This window comes from Periophthalmus magnuspinnatus, chromosome 5, assembly GCF_009829125.3.
Source record: "Periophthalmus magnuspinnatus isolate fPerMag1 chromosome 5, fPerMag1.2.pri, whole genome shotgun sequence".
Classification (NCBI taxonomy): Eukaryota; Metazoa; Chordata; class Actinopteri; order Gobiiformes; family Gobiidae; genus Periophthalmus; species Periophthalmus magnuspinnatus.
The window spans coordinates 16,858,420-16,873,241 of NC_047130.1; the positions used below are offsets into that span (position 1 = coordinate 16,858,420).

At 40.6% G+C, this 14,822-nt stretch overlaps 1 protein-coding gene across 3 annotated transcripts in view; it reads right to left on the minus strand.

Moving 5' to 3' along the window:
* The window catches only part of LOC117370699 (inositol 1,4,5-trisphosphate receptor type 1), a 177,087-nt gene that overhangs the window by 106,697 nt on the left and 55,568 nt on the right, over positions 1–14,822 (minus strand). For 2 of the 3 annotated variants that reach the window (XM_055222037.1, XM_055222035.1), the window contains exons 14-25: positions 14,243–14,403; positions 13,552–13,693; positions 11,941–12,099; positions 10,797–10,969; positions 9,644–9,763; positions 9,043–9,237; positions 7,090–7,341; positions 4,586–4,727; positions 3,475–3,628; positions 2,186–2,376; positions 779–911; positions 661–715 (exon numbers count right to left, since the gene is read on the minus strand). In XM_055222037.1, the coding sequence (XP_055078012.1) occupies positions 661–715; positions 779–911; positions 2,186–2,376; positions 3,475–3,628; positions 4,586–4,727; positions 7,090–7,341; positions 9,043–9,237; positions 9,644–9,763; positions 10,797–10,969; positions 11,941–12,099; positions 13,552–13,693; positions 14,243–14,403 (1,877 nt within the window). Of the gene's footprint in view, positions 1–660; positions 912–2,185; positions 2,377–3,474; positions 3,629–4,585; positions 4,728–7,089; positions 7,342–9,042; positions 9,238–9,643; positions 9,764–10,796; positions 10,970–11,940; positions 12,100–13,551; positions 13,694–14,242; positions 14,404–14,822 lie in introns of all 3 variants that reach the window. The other variant, XM_055222036.1, reaches the window with a different exon arrangement.

Genomic DNA, 14,822 nt, shown 5'->3' on the forward strand with positions numbered 1-14,822 from the left:
CTGTTAGTTCATTTTTTGTGATTCATTGAGTTTGGACTATTTTGAGATATTCATTTTTTTTCTTCCCCAGTGCAATTTTGTTGATTAAACTATTATGATTTTGGATTGTGGGTCTTATTTTGATGACCTCCACATGACACCAGTCGTCCAGGTCTGATCCATTGCAAAAGAAAAAAGATCTGGCTCTGTTGTTCTCTTTGTTTCCTTCGTTTGCTTTGGGTCTGAGGATGGAGTTATAGGTGGGGGATAAATGATGTCTAAGGCCCTCATTCATTTTTAAGGAAGGATTGTTTTTCCTAACAAAAATAGCTTCTTTAACTCTCCTCTCGAACCATTTCTTTTCTCTGACTCAGATCTGTACCTCACTATCTTCAAAGGAGTGGTAAGTGGCTTTGGGATGGAGATGAACAGCAGACTGGGGTCCAGAGGAACTCTCGTGACGGTGTTGGTACATTTTTATATGGAGTAAAAGAAAAACTTAAAATCTGTCAACTGGACAAAACGTTGTAGATGTGAAGACGTTTGGCTACTCATCCAAGGCGCTTCTTCAGTTCTGGTCCACATGACAGTTGCTTGTGTTTTTAAGGTTCGACTTCACCAGCTTGTCTCCATGGAAACAGATAAACTAGTAATATTTATTAATAACAAAAACTACATTACCTTCCTCCGAAAATGCCCTCTGCCTGCTCCTCTATGTGCTCGAAATCCAGTGCACCTGTGTTCAAAAAGGTACAATTAAAATGAACAGAAGCTATACTTAAATAAAGGTTTAACTGACCAGGCATGTTGTTGGGCCCCTCCACTGAGCCCGAAATGGAAAAATCACTTTGGGAGTTGCTTTCGTCAAACTCTCTCTTAAAGATGGAGAGGAGACACGAGATCCTGTAGTCCAGACGCACATTCAAAATGAACTGGAGGAGAAATAAAGAGTTTGATGGTCAGATTAGTTCCTGTTCATAAAGGGCTGGATACGGATGTCAAGATGATTTGTTTATTTGGATTACAGTGGTGGAAGAAGCACTCACTTCTGCTACTTAAGGAAAAGTACAGATTCGGGAGCAAAAAAATACTCAAGTAAAAGTTTCACATGAAAAAATCTACTTAAGTAAAAGTATTTAAATACCTGTTTAAAAATGTACTTATAGAGTAAAAAGTTAAAGTATTTCACGCAGATTTTGAGATTTTTAGCTGGATTTTGTTCAACAGAGACCATTGAATCAATAGTTTTTTCTGGCTGTTTTTATTTGTATATTTTTGTTTTGCTCAAATTATGAATGTGTTAGAAATAAATCCTTAGCCTTTTCAGCAGGTCTCAGACAATAATAAAAAATACTTTTCAGTCCTGTTCAAAAATGTAATTGAGTATAAAGTACAGATACTGCTCTCAATTGTAGTGAAGTAAAAGTAAAAAGTATCCACTGCAAAATATAAAGTAAAGTAGCGATACCTAACATTTATACTTAAGTACACTATTTTGCTACTTTTACTTCTTTACCTTCCACGCCTGATTACCATGATTATTCAGGTCACAGTCAAATTGTAAGATCAAAAAGTAATATTTGCAAGAATTTTAGAAGCAAAAGTTAAAATTCCATCTAAACTCCAAAAAGTGACCAAAATGTGAAGTACTTTTTAATCTGGCTGTTTATGTCACATTATCTTAACTTTCACTGTAATTTGGCAAATGGCTGCCAATCCTTGTGAATAATACAAACTGTAAAATTGTGTATGCGCAGTAACTGTAACTCACTGCCAGCTCAGTCCTTGTTGTCTTGACTTATGTCACCAGAGGTATAATACTCCCTACAACGGAAGCATAATCAGACTGGACTGCACTTGACTAGAACAGACAACACTATCCCACTGTGTTGAGGGTTCATGTCTCCGGGTGCTGGGACCTCTACTGATGTAAATAACCTTGTACTGCATTAGAACCACAGACTGTATAAAGAAGTGGACTAAATGAGTGTGACGTCACCCACAAGTCCACAGAGTCGATGGAGTCAGAAGTGCGTCCATGTTCACTTCCTATTTGAAACTTGGCGGCTAGCACGTTAGCTATCTCCATTTATATTTACACTCTATGGTTAGAACTCCAGCCTCCGGACTACTACAGTGTATTACAACAGTTACAGTGAAGATAGTAGGCTATAAACAAAAACATAAATAATCCTGGAATAAATACCTGCAGTATCTCGATGATCTTGAGCTTGGTGTCCATGACGAGGATGTCTTGTTTCTCGGGCTCTGTTTGGGCTTTGGCCACGTCTCTGGAGGTGGAGGTGGTGGAGGCTGTGGGCAAGAAGCCTCCTCCTCTGAGCACCACCTGAGACATGAGCTCCCCCACACCATGAATGGACCGCATCACGTTACTGCCTAAAAGCACACAGGCAACGAGGGAGTTTGAGGACAACCACAGAAAATCACAGCTTGGAACTAATGTTTTTGTTTAAAGGAGTAAAGTCAGATATTAATTGATACTAAAAGTAATATCAAAACTAGATATTCATTTGAGCAGGTATCGATACTAAAAAGTCCCATTCACAGGACAGAAATGAACCTTTAGAATGATGTTGAGCTGTATCTTTCACAAGTATAAGACACAAAGACTAGTACACACCATGGACCACTATGAACCTACTGGAGGGATTACACAGATATAAGACACATGGGAATAGAAAACAAAGTACTACCATTTAATGTGGAAAATCACAGTATATTGTCTAAAGAAAGTGTTTTCATTATCATTGTGGTATCAGAATCGATATCAAGTATCGAATCTATTCCTTGATATCGAAAAGTCAAGTTTGAAATGTTAGAATCGTGACAACACTGGACCAGACTGATAAGTCTTGATTTGCCAGCCAACTAACGCTCTTCACTCTTTCTTTCTCTCTCTCTTCCCCCTCTGTCTCTCTCTCGCCCTCCTCTATATCTCTCTTCCCCTCTATCTCTCTCCACCCCACCTGTCACTCTGTCCTCCCCCTTTGTCGCTCTCTCCACCCCGCATGTCTCTCTCTTTCCCCGGTCTCTCTCGCCACCTTGCCTGTCTCTCTCTCCTCCCTCTCTGTCGCTCTCTCCCCTCTCTATCTCTCTCTTTGCTCCCTCTGTCTCTCTCTCTCTCTCCTCCCCCTCTGCCTCTCTCTCTCTTTCCATCCTACGTCTCTCTCTTCCCCCTCTGTCTGTCTCTCTCTCCTCCCCCTGTCTCTCTATCCCCTCTGTCTCTCCCTCCCCTCCCTCCCCTCTCTCTCCTCCAGTTTGTCCTGTTCAGAGACTACATGGACCACACAGGGAACGACGTTTTGACTCTTTTCCTTAGTATTGAAATTAAACACAAGTTTTTGTAGTGAATCTTTTGTCATCCAAGAGGCTTCTTCAGGTCTGACAGGGTTCTACCGTACAAGTCACTGCCTTATATCAGTCTGAAGGGAGGAGATACTACACTGAAACTGAAGAGTCCTTCCGTGATCCCACCTTTGCTCTCGTCGCCCTTGTGGAGGCTGTTAAAGGGGAACATGGTGCTGACGTGGACACAGTCGAGAATCGCCAACAGGATCTTGGTGAGTCTCAACAAGTCGCTGAAGTTATAGAAGCCAAAATAAATCAGATTTCTGGCCAGATTCACCACCTGGAATCAAAAATGAGAGACTTAACGATGATGTAATGTCTTTTTTCCCTCATCATTAAATTACTCTAAGTGTGACGACAAATTCATGTGTGAGTAAGCCTGTATTGTGACGCACTGAATACTGTCATGGGGCCTGGATTATCTGTCCTCCTGTGCTCTCTCCCCCTCCCCTACCTGTCTGCTTGGAGCTGGGTGGAGTTCCTGACTCCTCCCGCGCGCACCTGGAGCGCATCAGCGCAATTACCTCCACCTGCTGCCGAGTATATGAGGGCTCGGCAGAAGACACTCGGAGCCAGACCGCCCGCGTGTCAACATTCCTGCTCTCGCTCGTTCCTGCTCCTGCCTCTGCGCGCTCCAGCTCCGGTATAGTCCACCCCTCTGCCTTGCCTCCTGTTCCTTGTCCCGTTGTGCTCCGGCCCTGGCTGTCTCCGTGCCCGCTCCCTGCTTGGCTTGCCCTGGTCTCATCCCGATCCTGTCCTTGTTCCGGTCATGGTTTTCCTGTTCCTGCTCTGCACTGCGCCCGTCTGATCTGCCTCCTGCTCCCGTGTGTTAAACGAACTATTGAAAACTGTTTTAGCACAAACTGTAAATAAACCCTGTCAACTTGCCCCGAGTCTGCACTCCTTGGTCCGCACCCGCACTAGCCGTTACGACAGATGAGTGTTTTGTATATAGGAGCTATAACATGCTACTATTTTGTGTACGTACTTCCAATAAAAACATTTTAAAAACAGTTTCTGGATCATAAACGTGGGGTTAAAACATGTTGTGTAGCAATTTTCAAAACTAAAAACATTTAAAATTGATAACGAAGGGAGGGAGGATGGAGTTTTACATCTGACATCTACTGGTAAGAAAAACATCAAATAGCTTTAAATACCAGAACATGGCTTCCTTATATATTTTGTATTGATATTTGTATGAATAAAGATCTAAGCCTATGAGCCTGTGTCTGACCTCAAACGTGAGCTTGTTCTTCTCTTTGTCGGCGAAGGGGAAGCTCTGACACACGACGTCTCTGAGGTAATTCTCCACAAACTCCATCGTCTGAGAAAAACGCTCCTTTATGTCATCTTTAGAGGTGCCGTCGTTATCATAACTGTGACCAGACAGAAGGAGAGGGGAGATGAAGCAGCATGAATCAGAATACAACCCAGGACACAGCTGAAGCACAAAGTGAAATAAAAAATTTTGGAAGGTAAACATCCTCGCCTATAGATCAGTGACCCTTTAAAACCACTTAGCGTTCCGACGGCCCGCGAGCGTTACAACTTTACAGCAATGTACGTGTATTTCTGCGTCACCCACACAAACAATCTACACATCAAATGAAAGCTACGGCATTCATCTTTCTGAATATGTAAACCATTTACACCTCGAATCACCACAGTGCTGATAGGAAAGCCGTTTTTACAGAGAAGTCAGGAATGTGGATTTGGACTTCACTTACCATTGAGCGCTCTGGTTCTGTCAAACATCAACATATTCACACAAAGTTGGTCTCATTCGTTCCGTAAAGGTCCAGAGAATATAATCCAGTCAAGAAATTATGTCCACAAAGGAAGTTAGAGCCTCCATGTCCAATCTGCTGCAGGAAAGTGAAATCTGTTCCGTCACTTCTCTGCATTTCTTTTGTCAGTTTCAGGCATAATAAACTTCTGACAGCGCCAATTTTGTTCCTCAGCGCAAAACAAACTTGTTAGCTTGTGATTGACACCAAAGTTTGCCAATAAGGTGGGGGCTGTGGGTTACTGGAGCCGCGGACAGTGAATGAGAGCTACAGATGACTGGAGGAATACGCCCCACTCTCCCCCTTGTAGAATCAGGCTGTTACATTACACACATTTAGTGATGTTTTCCTCTTAAAGCCCATGAACTGCGGAACACGCTGATGCATCACATGCAGTGGTTTACTGTAAACAGACGGAGTTTGTTGTGTGCGTAAAAACTGACTGGATATAAAGATCTGCGCGTAAAATTATGCGCATATTGCGTAATTTTACGCAGCAGTTTTGCGTTTTAAACATGACGAAACGGACAAAACAAAGGACAAAGTACGCGACCGCGGATACTGTGGATGTTTGTACAACTTAAACTAGAGGCATCTCGGACCCGGAGCGGTTCGTGGAACCGAGTGAAAATCTCATGATGGACTGAGGAGCTGAGGACCTTATGTTTTGATGGACTGGATGCTGTTCCTGATCAGTAAGCGTGGTTTATTCTGCTATTAACTTAATTGTGGGTCAAATGTGTATTATGTGTAATCATTAGCTAATGCCAATCTGCGCCCCCTGACCACCACCAATCATCACGACAGAAATTGGTCCGAGTGGGACTCGATCCTCCTTCGGGTTGCGGGACCAAAGCTCTAACCACTGAGCCACTGAGCCACTGAGCCACTGAGCCACCTTTACTAAGACAAAGGCAATTTCACCAAAATGACCCGGAATGCTAAGGGGTTTTAAAGCTTCTTTCTGACGCTTTCTGAATTACTTTGTGTAGTTTAAACTCTATAAATAAACCTGTGTTGTCTTGTCTATTGGAGACCAGCAGCTTTTTATTTTTTTCTGTTATAAAGCACTAATGTTCTTGTTCGAGTTGCTGAATTTAAGATTGAAACCAGTATTCATGTATAAAAAATAAAAATGTGATTAGCTCTGTCACAATAACAAAGTGATAAACTGCTTTATAAAGATCTGGATAAGTGATTGTACTGATAATACTGAAACTACTTACATAGTAGTACAATACTGACACAGTACTCCTCCAGTGACCCCTTTACCAGAGATGGAACAAGTAGCGGTACTCATTTTGTTACTTAAGTAAAACTACAGATACTGGAGCAAAGAATACTCAGGTAAAAGTAAAAGTATCACATGAAAAATTGACTGAAGTAAAAATATTCAAGTACCTGTTTAAAAATGTACTTAAAAGTATTTCACACAGGCTTTGAGACTTATAAAGCTTCAAATGTGGTGATTTTAATAAATATTTGAGTTGAATTTTGTTCAACAGAAACAACTTAATTTTTTTTTTTTTTTTCTGTTTTCATTTGTATATTTTTGTTTTGTACAAATTCTGAATGTGTTAAAAAAATAAACCCTCAGACTTTTCAGCAGGTCTCACACTATAATAAAAAATATTTTTACTTTTCAGTCCAGTTCAAAAATGTAGTGGAGTAGAAAGTGCAGATACTGCTCTCAAATGTAGTAAAAAGTATCCACTTAAAAATGTACTCAAGTAAAGTACAGATACCTTAAATTTTTACTTAAGTCTAGTACTACAAGAACTGCCCTCTAGTGTACAGTACTGTTAAAAACGTGAGCTGCAATAAATAAATATCAGAATGAAACACTTGAGTCATTAGCTATTGTCAATAATGAGTGATAGAACAGCTCAAATCTTATTATACTACAAACAAGTTTAAAAAGTTCCTTATAATCGTTTTAATAAATACTCACTCATCTATTGCGATCTCAGAGGGGATCTCGGACCACAGACGGGCGTATTTGACGGGCGTGACCTGCTCCTGGGGGTCGCGGTCCACGTGCATGTGCAGCATCATGCGACAGAAGGAGGCGCGGAGGTCAAAGGGCAAGTCCTCGTCCGACATGCATCTCAATATGAGGTCCACGTCCAGCTGACCCGAGATCTTATTGATGGCCAAGTACTGCCGGTCCAAACACATCCGAGCAAACAGGTTCAGCTGGTACCTGAAGGACAGGATGGACAGTGCTAAGTGCATTTGTCAGTTTCACGACAGATGCCCAACCTTTCACGTGTTTTATACCAGTACTCAGGTAAAAGTAAAAGTATCACATGAAAATCTACTTAAGTATACACAGGGTTAGAAAACTTAAAAAGTGAAGACATACAATATATAAAAAGGAAATGGGAAGTTGAAGTAAATATACATTTGACAGAGGAGTAGAATGAGACTAAACAACATATATGGAAAACAACATCATCTTTAATTTGGAGAGAGCATGCCTGGAAAAATGTAGTGAGATTTTTTAGAGCTCCGGCTCAGACAAAGTATCGAGGGACGAGCCGTTGGAGACGGGGAAGAGTTCGAAAACAATGTTCATATTTTTTGGACTGGTCCCTCGGTACAGAATTACTGGGCAGATTTAAAGAACTGTGTAGATAAAGTATGTCTGTCTTACGGTATGAGTACAACTTTCTTTCTTTGGCTAAGATCTGTACCTCACTATCTTCAAAGGAGTAGTTAGTGTCTTTGAGATGGAGATGCACGGCGGACTGGGGTCCAGAGGAGCTCTTTCAACGGTGTTGGTACATCCTCTTATGGAGTGACTGTTTAGTTTCTCCAGCGTAAGGCTCACTGCACTCTTCACTACACTGATGGAGTAGACTACATTACTTTGTCTATGGCTCGGGGTTTTGTCCTTTGTGTGAACCAGTTTCTGTCTTAAAGTATTTGTAGGTTTGAAATGGACCAGAATCTCAAACTGTCTAAAAATTCTCTGAGGTTTTTCAGACACACCCACTGTGTAAGTAATAGTTACACCTTTCCTTGTAGGTTCAGATTCCCTGTTGTCCTGTTTTGTAGCTCTCTAAGTTCTAAGGCCCATTTTAGATATCCACAGGCCGAGAGGCCTTTCTCCATGTGTTGTTCCTCCTTCACTTTTCCCTCCCCTGTAGATAAAGTACTCAATATTGACCTTCCTTATACTTATGAATTTTTCTATTTGGGTAAACGTGATGCTAATTGTAAAAAGAACTTGAATATCAGAATGTCTAGGATCATGTTGCTAGTGGGGAAAAAGGGTACTACTAGGAAATGTTTAAGGGCAGAGGCACCAAAAATAGAAAACTGGGTTGATCTGATGAACGATATTTATGTTATGGAGAAATTGACTTATACTTTAAGATTAGAAACAGAGAAATTTGAGAATATATGGAAAGACTGGCTGGATTTTTGAAAAAAAAAGGATGTGCGTCAATTGTCATTGTCTGTGTAATCCCTCAGTCTTCCAGGTCTGATCCATAGAAAGAGACAAAATTAAATCTGTCAAATGGACAAATCTTAAGTACATGCTTAAAGATGTACTTAAAGAATAAAAAGTAAAAGTATTTCGTACAAACTTTGAGATCTTATAAAGCTTCAAATGTAGTGATTTTGATAAAGATTTGTATTGTCGTAGCAGAAGTATTTTTACAAAGACACGTGGACCTGGAACCGTATCTTGTGTCCCTGATTTCAGAGGATGTGACTGACAGTTGGATTAACCAATCAGAGAGACTCATGGTCCGTTCGGGTCAAACCAAACAGGGCAGTTTAGGAGGAAAAAAGGAAAAACAATAACACAGAGGACTGAGAAAAGGCATCGATATATCTTCAAATCAACATTCAAGACCACATATAAAGTGGTCAAACTAAACTAGTGCAGTACCTGTAGTAGCTGACCACTTCCTGGTCGTCCTTCTGCCCCTCTTTGGCGTCCTGGGCCAGTTCTCTGATGCTTTTACTGCGGATCTCTTTGTTACTGTCCTTCCAGAAGAGCCACACCTCCTCCTCGTCCTCCTCAGACTCCTCTGCATTCTCTCCCAAATGTTCCCCCTCGATCTCAAAGCGAGACAGCACCAGTCTGGAACGATGAACCAGAAAGGTGAAAGCAGGTCGGAGGATTTTTGAAAATGTGAAAGGTAAAGAAGGCGCATGATTTGTCTGTTATTAATGTTCATATCTTGATTTACAGACACAAAGGTGAAATAAAAACCCCGCGATCATGTAGAGGAGGTTAATATGAATATTTAAGAACAAAATAATGAGTCTGACAGCAGCAGTTAGAGAGAGAAGGAACAGAACATAGTTTTTCAATAGAATGTGAATGGGAGCCAGAGTCGATGGAGCTGGAAGCGCGCCCATGATCACGTTATCTTGACAGTCTGATGTCTCCCCACCAGAAAAGTTACACAGTGCAACTTTAAGGATATGCACTGTACCTCTTGTCTTTTTATTGGACATGACAGTTGAAAGTGCTTTAGTCTTACTTGGTTTCTATGAGGATGTCGGCGTTGGCCGGGTCCAGGACGGCGTTACAGATCAGCTCCTGAGTCACAGGGATGGACTTGTTCATAGACACACACAGATCTGACAGGTAATCCAGGAACCTGCAGAGAACACACCACCAATATCTCTAATTTAATGAAATAATTGAGCCTTTTTGGAAAAGTGAATTGAGGGATCACTTAGAGTGGGATTGGAATCAGATCTGATCAAACATCTCCCTCTTATCGAGGAATTACTGTATAGAGGAAATACAAACCTGGATGGGATTATTTTTATAATTTTACTTTTTCTTTTTTTTTTTGTCTGTTAGGTATGATTTTGTGTTACTATTACTACTATTATTATTATTATCATTATTACTATCACATTGTATATCTATATGTACATGTTTTATCCTTATTATGTATTTATTTATTTATTTTCTTTTTTATAACAGTCTATACCAGGAATAAGCTAGAATTTAAATTGAACAATAAGTAAACTGGGACTATCTGGGAAAACAGACTAAAACTGGCAATTCTCTTTTAGTAAAACAAATCTGAATTATATCAAAAATATATATGTAAAGATTTTTACATGAGCAAATGATATACCACAGTTATAAACAATAGGTCTGCATTTAATTATAGAGCATTTTATTGTCAGAGAAGTGCATGGTTAGCATGATAGTTGACTGCTCTGGTCTTTGAAAGTTGGGAAAAGTGCTTATAAACCCATTATGGTGAGTAATTAGGATTCTCAGAATGCATAAGGTGAGTGAGGAGTAACTTTGGACCACTGCAACCCCTTTAAAAAAATTTTAAGATGGTAAAAATCAGATACTGCACCTTTAAGGAGTTCAGACTGGATCAGACTGGTTCAGACTGGTTCAAACTGGTTGAAAGTGGTTACGACTGATTCAGACTAACTCAGACTGGTTCAGACTGGTTCAGACTGGTTCAGACTAGTTCAGACTAGTTCAGACTAGTTCAGACAAGTTCAGACTAGTTCAGACTGGTTCAAACTGGTTCAAACTAGTTCAGATTGGTTCAGACTGGATCAACCTGGTTCAGACTAGTTCAGACTGGTTCAGACTGGTTCAGACTGATTCAGACTGATTCAGACTGGCTCAACTTTGTTCAACCTGGTTCAAACCTGGGCTCGCGGTTCTTTCGGACCAGACTGACGAAGGTGTCGATTTCTGCGGCGGTGATGTGTTTCTCCAGTAGTTTACGGTTGTTGTGGAGCAGAGCTGTGATCGTATCCTCTGCAAGGACGTCGTACCCAATTTGCTTCTGCATGAACCGGAACTGTTTGGCAATGTACTCCTGAGGAACAAAAGGACAGAACAAGCACGTAAGTGTAATGACAACCAAGTGCAGGAGTAACCCAACTGGGACTAAACCTGGGACTAAACCTGGGACTAAACCTGGGACTAAACATGGACTTGATCAGAACTAAAACAGGACTAAACCAGGACTAAAACAGGACCAAAACAGGACTAAAACAGGACTAAACCAGGACTAAAGCAGAACTAAATCAGGACTAAACCAGGATTAAAACAGGACTAAACCAGGACTAAAGCAGAACTAAATCAGGACTAAAACAGGATTAAAACAGGACTAAAACAACACTAAATTAGGACTAAATCAGGAATAAACCAGGACTAAACCAGGACTGAAAAAGGACTGAAACATGACTAAAACAGGACCAAATCAAGTTTACATCAGGACTCAAACTGGGCAAAAACCAGCACCAAACAAGAACAACTGTAAATACACTGATTCTGAAATTAAGATGACTGAAAAAAACGTGTACTCTTACTGTAATCGGGCTTTCCTCTCCACAAATCTAACTCTTACTTGGAGGAGAGTCTCAACCATAGACTGTATAAAGAAGTGGACTAAGAGATTGTGACATCATCCACAGCGTTCGGCTCCAAATGAAGCTCATCGAGGCTTAGCAACGCTGTCAATCAAACGTGTTGCTAAAGTGAGCAGGAGAAACTTCAGCGAAAGAAGGCGCCAGATTTGCCTCTTAAAAATGTCCATATCTTGAGTTACAGACACAATAGTGAAATAAAAATTCCAGGATCATGTAGAGCGGATTAATACGAACATTTAAGACCAAAATGATGAGTCTGACAGCAGGGGCTACAGTTTTTCAATATAAAATGAATTGGAGTCGATGGAGCTGGAAGTGCACACATGATCACTTCCTATTTGAGACAATGTTATTTTGCCTATAATATTCCACAGTATGGCATAAAATAAAATCAGCCCGAAAGCAAGCGCAGTACCTGGTTCTTCCTGTAATCCTGCTGTGAGTGCCGGAGGACTCTATAACATAATCTGCAGATGTGCCTGAAGGGGGCGTGTCTCTGGTCTGCGAGCTCCTCCAGCCTCAGCATGGGCCCGTCCCCACTGTCTGTGAACGGGGCCTGCAGCAGCTTAAAGATCTAAACACACAAATGAAGGGAATTTAAGATGTTTTTTTTTATATATATTGACTTATTCATATATTATTAATAAATATATATTAATAAAACATGAAAAAGCAGTTACTAAGCCTGAATCATTGTTAAATCATACCTATTCTGCTAAATTTACTTTTCAGAGCTTTTAACCATGTTCTAGTCATTTCTTCTCATTGAGCCTCTGAAGTTGTAGTTGGAGTGATTCATGTTTAATCGCTTATTTTCAAGATGCCCTTTTGCTGATCTACCCCCGTTTAACCTCCACCGGTATATGCCCACTGCGACGTATACACTTCCTTCTATTCCTTCTCCAGTTTTATTTTCTTAATCGGTGATACTCGTAGGATTCGGCTTGTTACACATGAAAAAAAATGTGCTGCTCTAGTGTGTTGTGCAGCTATCCATAGGTGGCGAAAACAGCATGCTGCGCTTTGTTGTGATGGCACTTTTTTGCTCATACTTTATTAAAGTTATTAAAAGTGTAGTTATTAAAGTGTGATTAAACACATACACTCCCACAACCACATTTCAACAGAGCAGCTAAACTGTGCACTAACCAGTTTGTAATCACAAACACCTAATAGTCCTGTGTGATGTCACATAGTACTTGAAACTACAATGGCCACTGAAGGCACAAATGTTTAGAGGTTTTTGGCTAGAAAGCTGCAAATGTACCTAGTTTGCATTAAAATGACCAAAATAAATGTAAATGGCGCTATTAACTAGATTTTTAACATTTAGCCTTTTGCATGACGTTAGCATCATGTTGTCAATTAGCTGTATTTTTTTCTTTGCCACTGGAGATTCGTTATGGTTTTAACCCAACAATTTGCCACAAAAATGAAATCCAAAAACTGCAAATGTCAATGTGTGCTGTCTCTTTAAGGACATTGCCCTCTAGTGGGCTTGTTTGTTGCTTGTTTTTTGTAAATGTTGAGGTATTAGCCATGTTCTTTCTGTCAGCTATGAGTCAGAGCTGCAGTTTGTGTTAAAAAGTGCTGAAATAACTTCCTCAGAGTTAAGGGAGCATATGTCTGGACTTGTTCTGTGTAACTGTGATTTCCTTTTGACCCTATTCATATGCTAGCGGACTTCACGTTGTTATTCAGGGTCATTACCAGCTCATTTGAGTACCTAGCGACTGCTAACCTGTGCTAGCATTTGTTAGTCGTGTTTTTATGTGATTCAATGTCTTTATTTCCTGTATGCAGAGATATTTTGTTTTCTGTAACTGTTTATTTTACAGTTTTAAAAAGTAAAGCACTTGAACCAATGGAACAATAAACATGACCCAAAGTCATTCAACATTGTCTGCCAAACTACACAGCCGTCTAAGGAGGGTAGAATACAAAGGTTATAAAGGTTCCCAAGATTTTAAACCAAAATAACAAAAAACAAAAGCATAAAATGTCCCTTTTGACCTTTGACCTTTACCTGTTTGAGAATGTTCTGCTCCCTCATGAGTTTCTGCCTCTCTCTGTTGGGTTTGTTCACCATAATTTCTAAAACGTCCTGTCCGTTGTTGGGAATGTCCACCACAAAAAACACCAGGTCCTCCAGGAGTTTGGTAACTGCTCTGGTGAAGAAATGTAACACACACAAACTTTAGCATTAGCATGTCACGATGTCAGGGCAGGTTCACTGGCTGTGTCCGAATGTCCACACTCTTCCTACAGGGGGCGCTATTTAGGGCTCATGCTATTTTTAGTGGCATCTGAATGTCCAACTGGTGAGAAAGTAGTGCACTCAAAATTTCTCACAATGCACCTTGAAAAGTAGTGAGCATCAGTGGTCACTAGACTGGGCAATATAGACCACAATGCATTGTGGGAGTTGGAAAAACAACAGTGACAGAGGCAGGTCTTTAACTGGACACAACACGACTGAATGAAGCAGAGAGAAGCTCTGGCAGCCGTGCTAAAACAGCTCATATCTTTTAATGAAACAGTCTATTTAAAATGTGTTATCGTGACAGGTCTATTGAAAAGGAGAGGGAGAGAGGCACATTTTAAATTCTACTTTTATGGAAGAGGAGTGCCTTCCCTGGAATGTTCTGCATTATGGCATTATCTTGCTTCATTATATTGTCCACATGAAGCCGTAAAACAAAACAAAAAAACTGTACCTCCTCTCGTTCTGCGTGATAGTTCCCTTCTCCAGTTTTCCGGCGATGGAGGCTAACACTTTACTAGCGTCGTTAGCAAAGTCTAGATCTCGGACTTCAGCCGGAGACACGGGGACGATGGCAAACGCCTCTTTATCCTCCTTCTGTGCAGACGTACCGATCTGTATACAGAAAAATGCAAATGAAATGTCCATAAGTTTAAACAGAGCTGGAAACAGGTCAGAAATCTATGGCGAAATCTGACATTTAACTGTCAAAATGCTGATGTATTGTGCTGATACATAAATAATAACCTAAACTGAGTAATAGTAATCACCACCTCAAAACTGGAATCCGGCTGGAACTAAACTATGGATCAGCGGATTCACTCTGTCACTGCATCCAACTGATCAGTGTGTGGAGGCAAAACAACTTTCTCCAGCTAAACTCAGACAAGACTGAAGTCATCATCTTTGGCCACAGAAACAAAGTGTCAGCAGATACCTCCAGTCTCTCTCTCTAAAACCTTCAAATCAGGCTAGAAATCTAGAGGTAATAATGGACTCAGATTTGAACTTTAACAGCCACATCAAATCAATAA